The following is a 17,042-nucleotide window of genomic DNA, read 5'->3' on the forward strand; positions in this document are numbered from 1 at the left end:
AAGCAAGAAATTAGCTCAGAATATTTTTTAAATCCTTTTTCTCGATTGCTACTACAGGAGCACATTCGAGGCATGGAAGGTCGAGAAAGTTTTCTCTAACATATTGGGCTTAAGGATGTATTTGATGATTGTACCTTTCTTCAAGATCTTTCCACATATCTGCAGGATCTTTTAATGTGGGATATTCATTTTTCAATCATACGTCAAGATGACGACGAAGGAAAATTATGGCTTTGGCTATATCCTTTTGGGATGTATTATTTTCAGCCTCAATGGTATCTTCAAGATCCATTGGATCAAGATGAATTTTAGCATCTAGTATCCATGGTAAATAATTGTTTCCAAATATATCAAAAGCATTATATTCAATATGAAAGAGTTTCAACGTAATAAAAATTTGTTACCTGAAGTCTTTCTAAAATTTCGTTAGAGTTTCGTACTGATAACGTGTTGTAAAATAAATAAATAAGGAAGATAAATAGATATAAAATAAAGAACTATAAATAGATAACTTTAGTATTAATATTATATTCACCAATATAATTATTCAATATAATAGAGATAATTCATATATTAAAATATATGTAGCAACGTAAAAGAGAGAAAAAGAAATATTAACAATGAATAGAAAAGGAAGAGCATCATTGTTATGTATAAAGAGAGAGAAAAAGTGATTTTATTGCTTGTGTATATGGTTTAGATATGTGCCCCTATTTATACATGTATGAGGGGTTTATTTTTAACATTCATTTATGTTCATTCTCTCTTGAGAATGTGAGCTCTACATAGGAATGGACATCCACGTCCCATTCTTATCAAAACAATTTTTTCATGTAAAAATCAAATTTATGGTATAAAAAATAATTTTTTTAGTATAAAAACTGATTTTTTATGTAAAAATTGGTTTTTAGTGTAAAACCGGTTATTTTTTAAAAACCAATTTTTGCTTTAATAACCGGTTAAAAATCGGTTTTGAATTTTACAAACCAGTTAATAACCGATTTCATCATGTAAAATGAATTTGGTTAATTAATCAATACTATATTTTTGGTTAACCAAAAAACTAGTTTGGTTTTTAGATTAACCAAACCATGAACACCCCTAAATTATAGAGTACAAGGAGTACTTACTCTAGTATTTTTATTGAAACACCATTCTACCACTCTTTTTCTCTGATTGTATCGCGGACGGACGTTGTGCAGCACAAATGTAATGACTCTCGGTGGCTGGGATAACTTGGCTAGAGAGAGAAAAATAAGGATTTTTGCATAGTTTTGACTTTGCAATTATATTTCTAAACTTAAATTGATTTATCTTATCTGATTTGCATATTAAAAAATTTTTTAACACTCAACCACAAAGTTAAAGGTCAGATTTTTATATTTAAAAATTTTAAAATAAAAATAAAAAATAAACTAACCCTTAAATTTGCAGGTTTAAAAAAATTAAAAACCACAAACCTAAACATAAAAAAATATACCAAATTTTTAAATAATAAAAAACACCACTGAAACTACAATACTAAAATTAAAAAGAGCACTTATTATGGAGACTTGTGTTATTTTATATATTGGAAATTATTTTATTTTATTTTTTTTTTAAATGTGTATGCTAGAGTAGAAATACTACACAATCAATCTTTCTTTTTAACTAAGTTGAACCAAGTCAAATTTAGGTACACACATTTTCGTTTTTATTTTTATTCTCGTTTTTTTTCTTTTTTTTTTTCGTTTTATTTTTTCTTTTTTTAGCTTCTTTTTCCTTCATCTTTATCATCACCATCATTATCATCCCCTTCTTCTTAATTTGATATCACACAATTAGTTTAACGATAACAAAAGTAACACATAAATTTATGTTAATGACACAATCTGTTAAAAACAACACATAAACTTTTTATAAATGACATAAGAAATTTTTAAAAAATTTCGGTGTCAAAATTAAGAAACTTTATATATCATGGTTAAAAAGTTTGATATTATTTTTTTCATAAATTTTACACAATTCAAAATTCTCCTTCTTCATTTTCTTCCTCCTCCTCTTCTTCTTATTCTTTCACATTATTATAATTCTTCTTATTTCACTCTTAACAAAAACGTGTGCTATAGTTAAAAAAATTTCAGTGTGAAAATTAAGAAATTTTTTGTGTCACGATTAAAAATTTTTGATGCTATTTTTTAATAAATTCTGAGAAACTATTTTTCCTCCTCCTTTTCTTTTTCTTATTCTTCTTCTTGTTTTAAATTTTCATAATTTTTCTTATTTCACTCTCTTAACAAAAATTTGTATTACGATAGAAATTTCGGTTTTAAAACTAATAAAATCTCTGTGTTACAAATAAAAAATTTTGGTACTATTTCTGTGATAAATTTTACACAATTCAAAACTCTCCTCATCTTTTTTTTTTCTTCTTCATCACCATTTTCTCTTTATTTTTCTTTTTCTTCTTTATATTTTTCTTCTTGTTTTACATTCTCATCATTCTTTTTATTTTATCTTCTTAACAAGAATAAAAAAAAGTCAAACAAAAAAATAATGAAAAATTGCAATAACCACTAGCAAGAGGAGAATGAAGAGAAATAAAAAAAAAGCAACAACAACAATAAAAGAACGATAATAAGAAGAAAATGCGCAAAGAAGAATCAAGAATGCGAAGAAGAAGAACTATGTGATTCACGTTTGTATGAATGGTTTTTGTTGTGCCAACTTAATTGGACTTGGTTGATAAAAATGTTTGAATATATAAAGAGACCAATTTAGATTATGTTAAATTGTGTTATATTGTGTTGATTTTTATTCAATTATACGAGATTAAATTATGATTTGTGTTAATATTTTTTATTATTTTTTTAAAATATCTATAAATACTCCCACGTATTCGCCTTTTTCGCAAATACAATTACGTGAAGACTTGTGACATAAATAAGACGAGGACACTGGCATTTTTTTAAATAGAAATGGGGTGCGATCCGCCTACGGTATCTGTTGTCATCCCTAAATAATCCATATGATAAATATAAAAGAGAATTAATTTTATTAATGTAGTATTACATAATTTGATATATAGGTAAAACTGCTTTAATGATGTATGAGCTAACTATTAGATCAATCCAATTTGATTTTGCATGAAATTAAGTTGAGTTGATCTAGTGGTTAGCTTACTAATCCACTTAAACAAGTGTCGAGATTTAAATTCCACTTTATGCATGCAAGAATCCATTGACTAGATACAAATTCTTAACCAAAATTTTGATCTGCAATGAATTGATCCTTAGTTTGCCAAATTAAAAATAGAGTAAAGTATATTTTTTGTCCTTGAAATTTGGCAAAAATTTCAAAAATATTCCTAAATTTTATTTTGTTTCAATTTTGTTTCAAAAGTTTTCGATTTGTATCAAATATATCCTCGATGGCTAAATTTTTAAAAAATTAAAGACCAATCTAACAATATTGCATAAAAATTATGCTTAATTTGCTTGTGTTTAGGGTTGTTCTTATAAAATTGTTGTTGAATTGGTCTTAATTTTTTTGAAAAATTAGTCGTCAGAAGTATATTTGATATAAATTGAAAACTTTTGAAACAAAATTAAAACAAAATAAAATTTAGAGATATTTTAAAAAATTTTGTTAAATTTTAGAAACAAAAAATATATTTTATTTTTAAAATATTATAAAAAACCTAAAAATTAAATTCTATTTAAATTTATCTTTAATACACTAGCCATCTAAAATTATTTTACAAATATATTTAATTATGTATCTTTATATTAATAAAAATAACTATATTTTATAATAAATTCGTAAATAGTTTAAAAAAAAAAACAAACATGATCAAACAACCGTGTCAAATAACTACTAGGATACCAAAATAAAACTCTTCTTATTTTATTATTTTTTAAAAAAGTAAACGATTTTAAGAAGTAGAAAGTTTACACTTTTTCAAGTATACATCAAACTCTGCACGGCGTAGCAATTACTAGTGAGCTCCGATTCCAAAGCACACAGAAATTTAGGCTCAATTACTCTTCCACAAAATCATAAATCCTAGCACAATAGCGTTGATTAAATGGGATGTGATTTAGACTCCAAAAAGTTAAGTGGATTAAGAGTGGTGATGCTGTATGTAATTAGAAATACAATATTTTTATTCAAATGGTGATGATATTAAAAAAAAAAGTAGTGTCTATTATGAAAGAAAATAATATGTTTTTGTAATAGTTTGAATTTTAATATTATGTTGTCAATTTAAATATTATGAGAGAGTTTATAGAAAGATTATTTGTCAGTTACAGTTTAAAGATTAAAATATGAGATATAAGATGATTGTTGAGTTGTCTACAGAAGTAGATGATGAAAAAAAACTCGCATTTGAAAAAATGTGTGATTACAAGTAATTCGTTAAAAAATAGTTTTTCGAGATTCTTTTCTATTTTAAATTAAAGAGGATCTGTCATAGAAAATTGTAAATTTTGGGATAGATTAGAGTAGATTTAGAATTTTTCAATAAAAACGAAAGCTATACTAATGAGATTAATTAGTGGATGAGTCATCAGTTACATGATACTTTAAGACTTATAAACTAGAAAACGATAGATAGGATAGAATTGTGTGAAAATTTGATAGGAAATGAATTTTTTCTATTAATTCTTTTGTGCAGGTGTTGTAGTTGGAGACGCTTTAAAAGGATGTCACAAGTTATAGCTTCACCAAAATTATATGGAAATGATTGATTTCGCCAAAAATTGAGTTATTTATTTGGTTTATTTTAATAGAAAGAGTGAATATTTAAAAAAGATTGTTTAAGTTGAGAATTATTTATCAAGGTGATAACATATGTATATTATATAAAAAAAATGTTAAATATATTCATAATTTATTTGTTGGTTGTGATTTTACTTTAACAAATTTGGTGTGCATAGTTATCTAATTTTGAAAAATTGTGGCCTATTTTAACCTTTTGAGTTTGCTAAAAAAAATATTTTAAAAATTGAACATGTGTCTTTAATAGAAAAAAAGAACATAACAAATAATTTATATATTCTTTTCAATTATTTAAAATATTGACTAAAAAATAATGAGCAGATCTTTGACAACAAAAAACTATATGTAACAGAAATTTTTCATACTTTATCGATCAATTAAAAAGCTTGGAACAATGTGAATTCTTTTGTTATTCATAGCAATACCAGAGATAATATTAAAGATAATTTATAATTTATTTTATATTTGTATTAGTTTTTTGTGATTTTGTTCTTTTTCCTTCTATTTTATTGTGTTTAAAAAAACAACCGTGTAAAATGAATACTCTGGCACAAAAATAAAACTCTTCTTATTTTATTATTTTTTTAAAAAAGTAAACGATTTTAAGAAGAAGAAGAAAGATGGTGTTAGAAGATTCACAAGTTTACACTTTTCTAAGTGTACAATAAACTCTGCACGGCGTAGCAGTTACCCCGTACCAGTGAGCTCCAATTCCAAACTATACCCAGAAATTTATGCTCGATTACCCTCCCATAAAATCCTAAACCCTAGCACAATAGCCATGGATCTGGAGGATCAGGACCTTTTGTTGGAAGATGATGAGGTGGAACAAGACTACACCTACTTTCTTCGTCAATATTTGGAAGAGGAAGACCGCCTCGAAGATGACGATGGTGATGGTGTTGTTCACTTAGCTGAACCATCTTTGCACACATATCTCGGTGGTACGGGTTTTTTTTTTTTTTTTATATACGTTAGTTTTCTATGAAGAGAAATGCATTTCTGTTTAACCTAAATAATAATACTTGCATGCCACAGAAATTGAAGACACTCGCCACAGAACTGCTTTCTTGGATGGTGATTCTGTTGTCAACCTTCCCCTGTTTCGCCTTCAAGGTATATCATTATTATCTGTGTTTATGCTGCTTCTGCTCTTCATTGTTGTACACAATCAAGGGAATAGTGGGAATTATTGTGGAATTAGAGTTTTGTACTTTCAGGGTTATCGTCATGTTTGCATAATGTTGCATTGTCACTCTGTTATGGGATATTTTAAAGTTTCCACAGGTTTTGGATTCTGTTGGCTTGTTCATCTTTTCCTTTGATCCTATGAAAGTTTTATTGATTATGTTCTTGAAATAACTTTGTGCCCTTATGCAAGTTTTAACTTTATGTGAATAACTTTGACTGATTCTGGCAATGTTCAGGAGTTGTACTCTTTCCCGGGGCTACTCTTCCCCTAAGAGTTATTGAACCTCATATGGTGGCTGCTGTTGAGAGAGCTTTAAGTCAGGTCGATGTTCCTTACACCATCGGCGTGGTACGTTAACACCATAGGGTGGCTTCTCATGTTTGATTTGTGTTCGTGATTGTGTTTTAGTCTTTTTCAATGCATGTGTGTTTTCCTTTTAGATTCGAATTCACAGGGATACTGCAAATTGGAGGATGAAATCAGCTAGCATTGGGACAACTGCAGAGGTATTATTACCTGTCAACTGATGTGCTATTTATAATATTTTCTAACAAATAATACATGCTATATATGTGTTTTTGCCACATATAACCCTTCAGATATAAATTACAGTTCTTGCTAGAGTTGGATATCACTGTCAACATGTATTACTTGCTTAACTCTTTCTTATCTACAGATTCGACAATATGGACGTCTACAGGATGGTTCGTTGAATGTGGTGACTCGCGGACAACAACGATTTCGCCTAAGAAGGTGTTGGAATGATGCAGATGGAGTGGTTAGAAAGATATTAATACTTTTACTGCTTTTCCTCTTTAATTTTTGTCTATTTTGGCATCAACCATATAACTAGAGGCTGATGACTACCCTTTTGTTCGTTTGGTTGTGATGGTTCTTCTTAGCCTTATGGAGAGATTGAAATTATTGAGGAAGGTCTACCATTGAAAACACCAAGGGATGTGTTTGGGGAATTAGGATCATCATCGGCCAGGAGCAGTGGTGATAAAGTCACAGGGAAGTCATATCAGGAAATTAGATCAAATCTAAATGAAGCTGAAGCAAAGGATTCAAGAATCGCTAGCTGTTCAACTTCCGGAAATCAGTCAGGCATAGGAGAAGAGCTTAATGACTCTTTTGAAAATAGATATGCCTACCCATCAAATAAAATATCAACGGCATTCTGGCCTCACTGGGTATATCGTATGTTTGACTCCCATTCGCTTGCACAAAGGGCTGCAGGTATTTTGCTATGTTTCATGCGAGTGTATTTCATTGTTTTTTCTTCCTTTTTTTTTTATCAATATCACTATTGTTCTGAATTACATCTTGATTTTCTTTTCTGGCTGGTTCGGTATTTTTGAATTCAAATAGGGACTTCAGTGGAAAATTCATGAAGATGTCATCTTGTGTGTCTATAATTTACCCAAATAGTTTTGCATAACCCATGTGTTAGTAATATATTGATATATGGTTTTATCCATATATTGGTTTATTCTTTGTTGACATAAATTAGATGCTATATCTCGTTATTTGTTGTTGGTTTTTTCATGAAAACCTTGGTACTGAATATTGAATTCAAACCTAAGTGTGTAAGTGATGTGTCAGTCTCAGAGTAACAACTAATGGTTGTTTTGATCATCTGTAGATATGTGGAGGAAGATAATTGGGGTGCCTAGCATGGATAATCTCGTTAAGAAGCCTGATATTTTATCATTTTATATTGCTAGTAAAATACCTGTGTCTGAATCTACAAGGCAGGAGCTTTTGGACATCAATGGCATTGCATATAGATTGCGCAAGGAAATTGAATTACTAGAGAGTATTGATATTATCCGATGTAAAAGCTGCCAGGTATAATTGTTACCTCACTATAGCTCTACAATATTGCACATCATATTGTCCCGTTTAAATATAGATTGCGAGAATTTCCCTTATTTAACATCTTAAAATCTGCAGACTATAATTGCAAAACGAAGTGATATGTTGGTGATGTCAAGTGAGGGCCCTCTTGGTGCTTATGTGAACCCAGGTGGTTATGTACATGAAATAATGACTCTTCACAAGGCAAATGGCTTAGACCTCGTCGGGCCACCGGCTACAGAATATAGTTGGTTTCCTGGGTGAGTTTTGTCCACTTTCATGTTGGTAACTTCAATTTTCAAGTTCCATGTTATTGATCAATTAACAAGAGGCTAATAATGTACACACGCCCATGGTCTACGGATAAGATAATTGCTAGCAGTCATGCATGTTTGCCGCGCAAAAATGAGGGGGAAAATAGAGAAGAAAAAAGAGCTGCTAACATGTTAATGTGCTACTCTTTGCAGGTATGCATGGACGATCACTCGTTGTGCCTCATGCAGAACTCAAATGGGGTGGCTTTTTACAGCCACCACCAAGAAACTGAAACCTAGGTCGTTTTGGGGGATACGAAGTTGTCAAGTTGCATAAGAAATGGGCCAAAACCTTCAATCTTGTTTATGCAATATGGCCATACAGTTTATAAGTTTGATATATGTATATGACAGCACTTATGGTGAGTGTGTGTATCTTATGCCATGTTTATCTAGAATTCTAGTTTTAGTTATATAGTTTGGAATTAACAGCACGGTTAGGGTAAAATTATAAGTATCAACTTCTTGCAACTCTTGTTTGCAATTTGTTTTCATTATTAATATATTGTATTCCAAACAAACAGCATATGCTGATGCCAAAAAGATAAAAAAAGAACAAAAAAAGAAGCCTCATTCAGCATAAATTGTAATACAGATAATACAGATGGTAATCCTTAACAAAGGGCAACAATTTGAAAGAATTAGCAAACTTCTCTGACAACTGGTTGAAGAATTTAAGTTCCTATGGCGATGCCTTATACAACAATCTATCTTAGCAATAAAATGAATCTGTTCCTAACAAGTATCTCATGACTGGAAATCCGCAGAAAGCACACTACTAATATGTTCTGCTTGGTATAGTTCATGAAGCCGCCACAAGCTTTGGTCTAAATCATAGTTTGTAGCCTTTGAAACTAAACTAAACAAAACATGATATAATATGGTTCAAAAATCTCAACGGTAGTTTCTGTAGCCTGGGCTGTACATGCAACTTTCTGCATATTTGACAAGATCCTTAGGTCGAGGTAGATGAGAAGCAAGACCTGTTTTACCAAACACAGCACAAAAGATAAAAGTATTGAACAGGAAGAGAAAATAGAGCAGAGTTGTCTGAAACTCAAAAACATTTCATGAAACTAACCAAGTTCATATGCCTTGGCTGCCACGTTAGCAGCAATATGTGCTGATATCTGTCTGATATTTGAGAATGGAGGGTAAATCAGTCCTTTATCATAGTTCTCCTGTGACACTCGTGCTGCCAAAGCTTCAGCTGTTGCATAAGAAGAAACCGTTAGCGACTTCTTGGTTCTACCTTCTTGGAATTTAGATTGAATTGATTTTAGTGTATTTAATCTCTCTTAGTTTGAGTGAACTCACAGGCTGCCAAGAGCATCTCATCGCGTACGCGGATTGCACCGGAGATGATCAAACCCAAGCCAAAACCAGGGAATATGTAAGCATTGTTGGCCTGAACAGAATTGCAGGAAGCGCAAAAAAAAAAAATGAAAAAATAAATATATAAAGGTCAGCCACTGAGATGTTTATATTGAATAACAAAATGTGTAGGTAGCAAAGGTCAAATGAAACCTGTCCAGGAACAAAGACTTTTCCTTCATATTCAACAGGATCAAATGGGCTACCACTAGCAAAGATTGCTTGTCCCTGCAAATTAAATTAAGATAAACAACATTAACATATAATGATGTGTGTAATCTATTCTGAATTTCTGAGGCTAATTATATAAGCAGTTAGTTACCTTGCTCCATGTATAAGCTTCTTCAGCAGTGCACTCAGATTGAGATGTTGGATTGGAGAGAGCAAGAATGAGCGGTTTCTACAAAAATCATACACTATTAGAGATATAAGCATGTACATATCAGGAAGAAAAAGTAGTATTAGAGAAAGAGAGGAAGAACCTTATTCAATGATGCCATGGCTTCAATCACTTCTTTGGTAAATGTCTTCCCTACTCCAGATGATCCAATCAATACTGTTGGCTTGATTGCCTGATGGAATCAAATGTATGTAAGAAAATTATTTATTCTCTTAACAAATAAAGTATACACTAATTTTTCCCCCTTCCTTGTTTAGGAATTAGGAAATATAATAAGGTGAGTCACCTTGATAGCATCAACAAGCTCCTTTACAGGTTCATGCTCATGTGCCCAAGGCTTTTTGAAGTGCTGAAGCGATCCGAGGCGAGAGCTAACAATAAGACCCTGGAAAAAGAACATGTTATTTTTGAGAGCTTTGACGAAAAGAAGATCTTGCGATCCAAGAAAAGTCATGCTTTCTTGTTTTCCAAGAAACTCAAGCTTCATGGTCTATACCTTGGAGTCGACAAGCCAAATTTTCTGGCGGGTTTCTTCCACTGGAGCTTTTGTCTGTCCAATAAGATAGTGTATATAAATTTCATAAAATATAATGCCATGAAATGAAGAATACAACTCTATCAGATTTTTTTTTACCTGTTTTGATATCTCAAGTGCTATCAACTCTGCAATACCAGTTCCAGCCTTCATCAACCAAAATTAAAGTAAGAAAGGATCATTGATATCATTTCATTTTATTTCATAGACATTGTATATTCATGCATTCTCATAAAGTTATATATTTCTAAGGTGAAATGAATAGAGCCTCAAGGGAAGGTATAAAAGTTTTTACACTTATAATAATACATACTAAATCTTTTTTTCCCTTCTGAAACAGTAACATGACTTTGTGAAAGATAGAAATAATGAAACAAATTTCCCCAAGACACTAACCTCTCCAGCACCCAAAAATAAGAAGGTATGGTCAGCTAAGGTTCCCCTAACTAATTTTAAGGAAGCAAGCAATCCTGCTAACACCACAGATGCTGTACCCTGAAAATAAACCAAAGAAGATTAGTCATTAAGTAATCTCAAATTAGAATAAGCAATTCAAAAGCTTTCAAGCATGCTATTGCTACCTGAATATCATCATTGAAAACAAGATGAGATGAACTGTATTTTGCAAGCAGATCGAATGCATTATGATTTGCGAAGTCTTCAAACTGAAGAAGAACGAGGAAAATCAGGAAAACATTTGAAAAGAATCCAGATATTGGAGTGTTGAATCTGATATGTTACTTACCTGAATAAGAACTTTCTCCCCATAGTTCTGCTTAACAGCGCGCATGAACTCATCTAGAAGCTCAGCATATTCCTATATCACAATGAACAAAAATTTATGTCAACACTAGAAATTTCACACTCAACAAAGAAAAAAGAAAAAGGATGAATCTGCATTCATTCAAGATCAAACCTTCCCAGTTGCACGCTTTTGTCTGAGACCAATGTAAAACTCATCATTCAACAACTTCTCATTGTTTGTGCCAACATCAATGGTTATAGGCAAGCACTGAAACCATAGAATCCAGATTACAATCCATCAATTGGTTAATTATGAGCAAAGAGCTAGAAGATCATTCAGTAGTCCTTACTGATGAAGGGCGAACCCCTCCCAATGCAGTATAGAGTGAAAGCTTCCCAACAGGAATCCCCATTCCCTAACATAAACCAAAAGAATTATGTCAACAAACTCATCTGCAAGTGTAATGCTGATTAGATTAAGGTAGAAACCACAATCAGTATCTATTTACCTGGCAGCCAAGATCTCCGAGTCCTAATATACGCTCACCATCAGTGACAACAATAACTTGAATGTTCTTCTCTGGCCAGTTTTTCAGTACTTCAAGGACCTTGCCTCTGCAGAGTTTCAATTCAAACACTTTTAGTATCTTCTTTTCTTTTTCACCTCAAAGGCTAAATTGTGAAAACAAGAACAGTGAATAGAAATAAGAAAGCATACTTCTCTTTCAAACTGATGTATAGACCCTGTGGACGACGGAAAATGCTTCCATATTTCTGGCAGGCTTCTCCCACAGTGGGAGTGTAAACAACAGGAAGCAGTTCCTCAACGTTATCAATCAGAATCTTGTAAAACAGCCTCTCATTCCTCTCCTGAAAAATGGAGTTAGTGAAAGTGTTTCATGTAAAATGATTACAATAAACATGGAGCTTGTTAGGAATTCAGAAAGTACCTGAAGATCCATCATGGCCATGTATCTATGCAGAGGAACTTCATACTGGCGAAGGTTATGCATCAACCTCTTCTCCTGAAGATCCATAATAACAATTGATGTAACTAAATGTGACAGGATTCAATCTAAGATTCTTGGTAATTAATCACCTGAAGTTCTTGATTGAATACTGCTGGTGGCAAAAGGCCTCGCAGGTAATGAGCATCTCTTTCTCTCTCAGTGAAGGCGAGGCCTTTGTTGTAGCGCGGATCGCGCAGCAGAGTGCAGCCACTGTTAAACACAATTGAAAATTAGCACACAATACTCAAATTAAGAGCCTTAGAGAAAAGGTGAATCTTTATGTGAAGATGATATTGCGAACTATTAGATGGTTCAGTCAATAATATTCAGTTAAACATTTCAAATCATCTAACAGTTGAAGAAGACTTCATGGAATAGGTTCATGTGAATAAAGATATGATCCATTTTTGATCTTATATACATAACAAGATGAGGTAGAGATAGAGTAATGCAGCATAAATCCAAAGAATGAAGAGAGACAAGACAAGTTATTAAGTTATGATGTTTTGTCTTATGTATTTCACCTTGAGACAGAGAAGGACCAAGGGGTGATGATAAGCTGATCCTCCGTGGCTCTGTCTTCACCATACAAGTCTCTAACACCACCACCACCGTTCATGAATGTGCTTGACATCACTGCTAACAACTTTCTCACTCCCAACACCACCCTCTACACAAGATTATGAACAAGTAACAGTAAGAAAAAGAAACACAAGAGACCAGAATGTTACGTTTGTTGTTGTTCCTTAAAACGAGGTATGTGGTGTTCTTATATAGATAGATATTACGGTGTTCCTCTTTGCTTGGTTTGGTAGTGTATGAGGTGGAAAAAGAAGAATAAAAAAATGGAGTTAGATTTCAACGTGATTGGTAGAATAGAGGAGCAGCACGTGTCGTCAAATAATATTCGTAACAGTTTCATTCTCATTGCATTAATTTTAAGAAAAGGGGAATAGAAATAGAAATGATTACCGTGGTAGTTGGTTCCAGAACACTGTATCTATTGAGGGAGATCATGGTGACGGTGTTATTGGTAAAAGAAAAAGAAAAAGAAAAAGAAAAGAAGGGAAGGAGGGAAGGTATGTAGATTCTCCGCGTATTATGAAAGTCAATAACTCAATATTCAACGGCCAACTGCCTCCCATGGCCTCCTTTCTTTCTCGATTCATTTGGGGATTCAATGGGACGGGACCCATCATCAATTCGTCATTTGACATTTGCCCAATTTGACGAGGGTAAAAATTATTGGTAAATACTCAACTGACTTCGCTCAAAATTGATAATTCAAAATCGTTAAATAATTTAAACGATTTGGCTAAATTTTTATTTAACAGTTTTTAATTATTAAATTTTTAAAAAATAGATTGCACCTAAATTTTTATTAAAATTTTTATTTATCTTTATATAAAATTAATAATTAAAAATTATTAAATAATAATTTAATTAAATTTATTAAATTATTTAATAATTTTTAATATTAATTTTATATAAATATAATTCTACATAAATTTTTCATTTTTATAATAAATTTTAATATAAAATTTTTTTATTATTTAATTTTATTTTAAAAATAAATAAAAATAATAATAATCACCGTAACATGCACCTCTAAGTCTTTACTTGCTCTCTTTTTGATATTTTTCTTTGCAAGCCATTTTTTTTATGGAATACAATAAACACAAAAAGATATAAGGTGAATTAAATTCATATATAATTATTTTTATATAAAATTAATATTTAAGAACTGTTAGTTAATTTTATAAGTTTGATTAAATTATTATTTAACGATTTTTAACTATTTTCATACGAAAACATATCTGAATTTTACTAAAATATAATTGATGATTGTGATAATGATACATGCTATAGGTGGAATTTCAGTCTTTTTGTCTAATGTTTTTGCTAATCATATATTGAGTATTTTTTATTTTATTTTTTCATTTTTGATTATTTAATTATTATTCTAAGGATTTAGCTAAAATATATTATTAAGGCATATATTAAAATTATTATCAATAGAAAGTTTTAAATTTTTCTTTTAATAAACACATTGAAAATTTGATTTTATATCTTTTTTTATAAAAAAATGTCAATTGTAACTTGAATAATATGTGTCTTAACTGTTTACGTAACTTGTTTATTTATTAGTCTACAAAAATATCAAATAGCAAAATATAAGGTCAAACCATGGTTATGTTAATCATCACAAATGTAATAGAACTGGCTTTATCCCGATTAGTAAGAATTTTAAATAACGTATTAAATTTACTAAAAAATAAATCAAATAAAACAACTCAAACAAAGACACATAAAAAAAAAAAAGCACACAAGACACATAAAAAAAAATAGAATCTACTAGTATCTTAGTTCTTTTAAGATTTTGTTGAATTTGAGGTACATCTGAAGTTTGATTCTCCACAAATTAAGTTATTTTTTATACATTATGCATCCTTGAATTTATTTTATTTATTTCTTTTTTCTCTGAGAACGTAGGCATTACGCCATTGAGCTTTGGTGATTACGGAAACATTCATTCATAATGAAACTACCAATTCAATGTCGGTGGAAACTCATTTTAAGGATTTTACATCTTCATTCGGAAGATAAAATGATTGATATTCACATGCTAATTATTATAAGAGGAAGTATAAAAAGTCAATAAAATATCTGTACAATATATAATATGTATAATAGAGATTTAGAGATGTTCGATTCAATAAAATATCAGATGTTTATTATTCTTAATATTCGAATTATTATTTTAGATAATATAAATGTATTATGTTTAAAAAATTAATAATATTTTATTTTAAATATTTATTTTTTAATTTATATTAAATCAAATAAATAACTCATTATATAAATATTTCATTAACTTTATAGCATGATTTTTATTATAATTAATTGTAATCGCCCACAATTCTAGTAAAAATCAACTTAAACTTATATGTGTTTTACATTGAGAATGATAGTATAATTTATTTGTAACCTATACTTGTGGTTGTGGTTGTATTTCTTTTTAACATCTTCTCTTCACGTAGCTCGGATCTATGTATTTCGATTTCAATTTCAATAAATTAATATTGTGATGTATATGTTAATATATATTGTGTTTTATAATGTCTATTTGTCATTTATGACAAAAGAGACATGAATTTGTACAGTTACACTCCTAGATCAAGACTTTTTTAAATATTGTTTAGATATAAATATGAATTTAATTTTGATATAATGTCAATATAAAATAATTTTACACATATATCTAATGACATAATATTATATTAATACAAATATTTATTTTTTTATATTAATTGTGTAAATAATTATTAAAAAAATAAATATAACTATACAATGTAAATATATAAAATATTTTCTATTATTAAGACATCATAATTAAATTCTATAACTATTTGTTTTTCAAATTGGGTTGTTTATGGTTTTTTATAATTGGTGTAATTTAAGAGTAATTTCCTCGTAATAGTACCCTCAAAAAAAGAGAAACAATCTTATAATTATTCTATCATTTCAAGTTTTCCCTAATATACAGTTATGCATTAGTTGTATTGCACCTCTTTTAATTTTCCAAATTAATTCTTAAAATTTTTGAAAACAAATACTTTAATTTTTTAGATTTTAAAATACATAAAATAGTCTTTAATATTTATTTTTATTAGATAATATAATTTTATTCTATTAGTCATTAATAATAACTGTCGACATAAAATGTTAACTTATTACATATATAATCATTAAATGTTTATGTATATAAATTAGATAAATTATTTTTTAAGATAAAATATAATAGTTCTCGAAAATTTAAAAAATTTTAAAACAGCCCTTAAAAAAATTTAAAAATTTTAAAATAGTCTCTTTAAATATTTTTAATCTTTTTTCAAAAGTCAACGTCTTGTAATATTTTTATTAATCAGTATTGTTATGTTGGGTAACCGGAGATTAATGGGTTGAACTCGTTGGGTTGGCCCAATCATCTGAAGGAGGAAGTCTCCAACCAGGTTCGCGTCAGGAGTCTCCGTCCGACTTATGTGTATGAAGGAATGGGGGTGGTACCTGTAAAGACACTCCGATACTTAAGTCAGCAAGGAATTAAGCAGGTTTAGAGAGTATTGGGACTTAGAAATACCTGAAAGGTGTCAGTATATTTATAGTGGTGAACTAATAACCACCGTTGGAGTAGTTCCACCTTTTAAGGAGGATAACCGTCCCTTTATCTTAGGAAAGTTGAGATATGATTCCTGGAAGTGGGTTGAGAGATTTTAGGAGCAGTTACTTATTTGAATAAGGGTTATCTGCCAGCTAACCTTTAATCCTGACTTCCTTGAAGTGGAATCTGTGTTGAATCCGACCTCTTCAGCAGAGGTCGGTTACACAGAGAGGCCAATCTATGGATTAGGCCTTTTTATCTTATTTGAACATGGGTCAGAGTATGAACAAATATCATAAAATATTATTAAATATATATATATATATAATAAATAAAAAATACAAATAAAAAATAATTTTATTCATTAACACTAAAATATCATAAAAAATAATATTATTTAATCATTAATATATAATACCAACATCAAGGTACGGTAAAAACAATAATAATGACAACAACTAAATATAAGAGGTCGATGTATCATAAATATTATTATTTATATACCTAAACTTCTAAGATATTAGTGTCAAATAAAGTTAGAAAATTATTTATATATGAAAAAATTATTTTTTCTTGATACAATTGTTAATTGTAATACCACAAATAGTTTTAACTACAAGCCTATTTTATGTAACTTCACAACAAGTGAATCCAACACTTAAAAAAAGAAAATACTTGAATTTGTCAAGA

The 17,042-nt window shown here is 29.9% G+C and overlaps 2 protein-coding genes across 2 annotated transcripts; one reads left to right on the top strand and one right to left on the bottom strand.

Annotated features, from left to right (window-relative positions):
- Window positions 1-5,296: 5,296 nt before the first annotated feature.
- LOC112706334 (uncharacterized) lies at window positions 5,297-8,648 on the top strand. Its single transcript, XM_025757592.3, has 9 exons — window positions 5,297-5,705; window positions 5,800-5,877; window positions 6,189-6,301; window positions 6,394-6,459; window positions 6,630-6,731; window positions 6,856-7,192; window positions 7,599-7,804; window positions 7,910-8,073; window positions 8,281-8,648. The coding sequence occupies exons 1-9, from the start codon at window positions 5,543-5,545 to the stop codon at window positions 8,402-8,404; spliced, it is 1,353 nt and encodes a 450-aa protein (XP_025613377.1). The 5' UTR covers window positions 5,297-5,542; the 3' UTR covers window positions 8,405-8,648.
- Window positions 8,649-8,680: 32 nt separating this feature from the next.
- Window positions 8,681-13,390, bottom strand: LOC112706333 (NADP-dependent malic enzyme). Its single transcript, XM_025757591.3, has 20 exons — window positions 13,163-13,390; window positions 12,715-12,860; window positions 12,280-12,400; window positions 12,131-12,205; window positions 11,899-12,050; window positions 11,690-11,795; window positions 11,531-11,596; window positions 11,353-11,448; window positions 11,182-11,253; window positions 11,018-11,101; window positions 10,833-10,931; window positions 10,536-10,583; window positions 10,398-10,451; window positions 10,188-10,286; window positions 9,984-10,073; window positions 9,824-9,901; window positions 9,655-9,729; window positions 9,445-9,535; window positions 9,209-9,337; window positions 8,681-9,110 (listed from the first exon to the last, which is right to left on the bottom strand). The coding sequence occupies exons 1-20, from the start codon at window positions 13,205-13,207 to the stop codon at window positions 9,022-9,024; spliced, it is 1,815 nt and encodes a 604-aa protein (XP_025613376.1). The 5' UTR covers window positions 13,208-13,390; the 3' UTR covers window positions 8,681-9,021.
- Window positions 13,391-17,042: the final 3,652 nt, after the last annotated feature.

This window comes from Arachis hypogaea, chromosome 8 (genome assembly GCF_003086295.3).
Source record: "Arachis hypogaea cultivar Tifrunner chromosome 8, arahy.Tifrunner.gnm2.J5K5, whole genome shotgun sequence".
In the NCBI taxonomy this organism is placed as follows: Eukaryota; Viridiplantae; Streptophyta; class Magnoliopsida; order Fabales; family Fabaceae; genus Arachis; species Arachis hypogaea.

What these genes read in the sequence shown, in the direction of transcription:
- LOC112706334 (XM_025757592.3), top strand. Translation starts at nt 5,543, where the DNA reads ATGGATCTGGAGGATCAGGACCTTTTGTTGGAAGATGATGAGGTGGAA. An exon ending in GGAATGATGCAGATGGAGTG is followed by an intron (nt 6,732 to 6,855) that starts GTTAGAAAGATA and finishes GGTTCTTCTTAG; the next exon opens with CCTTATGGAGAGATTGAAAT. An exon ending in TCCGATGTAAAAGCTGCCAG is followed by an intron (nt 7,805 to 7,909) that starts GTATAATTGTTA and finishes TAAAATCTGCAG; the next exon opens with ACTATAATTGCAAAACGAAG.
- LOC112706333 (XM_025757591.3), bottom strand. Translation starts at nt 13,207, where the DNA reads ATGATCTCCCTCAATAGATACAGTGTTCTGGAACCAACTACCACG. An exon ending in TGGCCATGATGGATCTTCAG is followed by an intron (nt 12,051 to 12,130) that starts GTACTTTCTGAA and finishes TCCATTTTTCAG; the next exon opens with GAGAGGAATGAGAGGCTGTT. An exon ending in AAAAGCGTGCAACTGGGAAG is followed by an intron (nt 11,254 to 11,352) that starts GTTTGATCTTGA and finishes ATTGTGATATAG; the next exon opens with GAATATGCTGAGCTTCTAGA.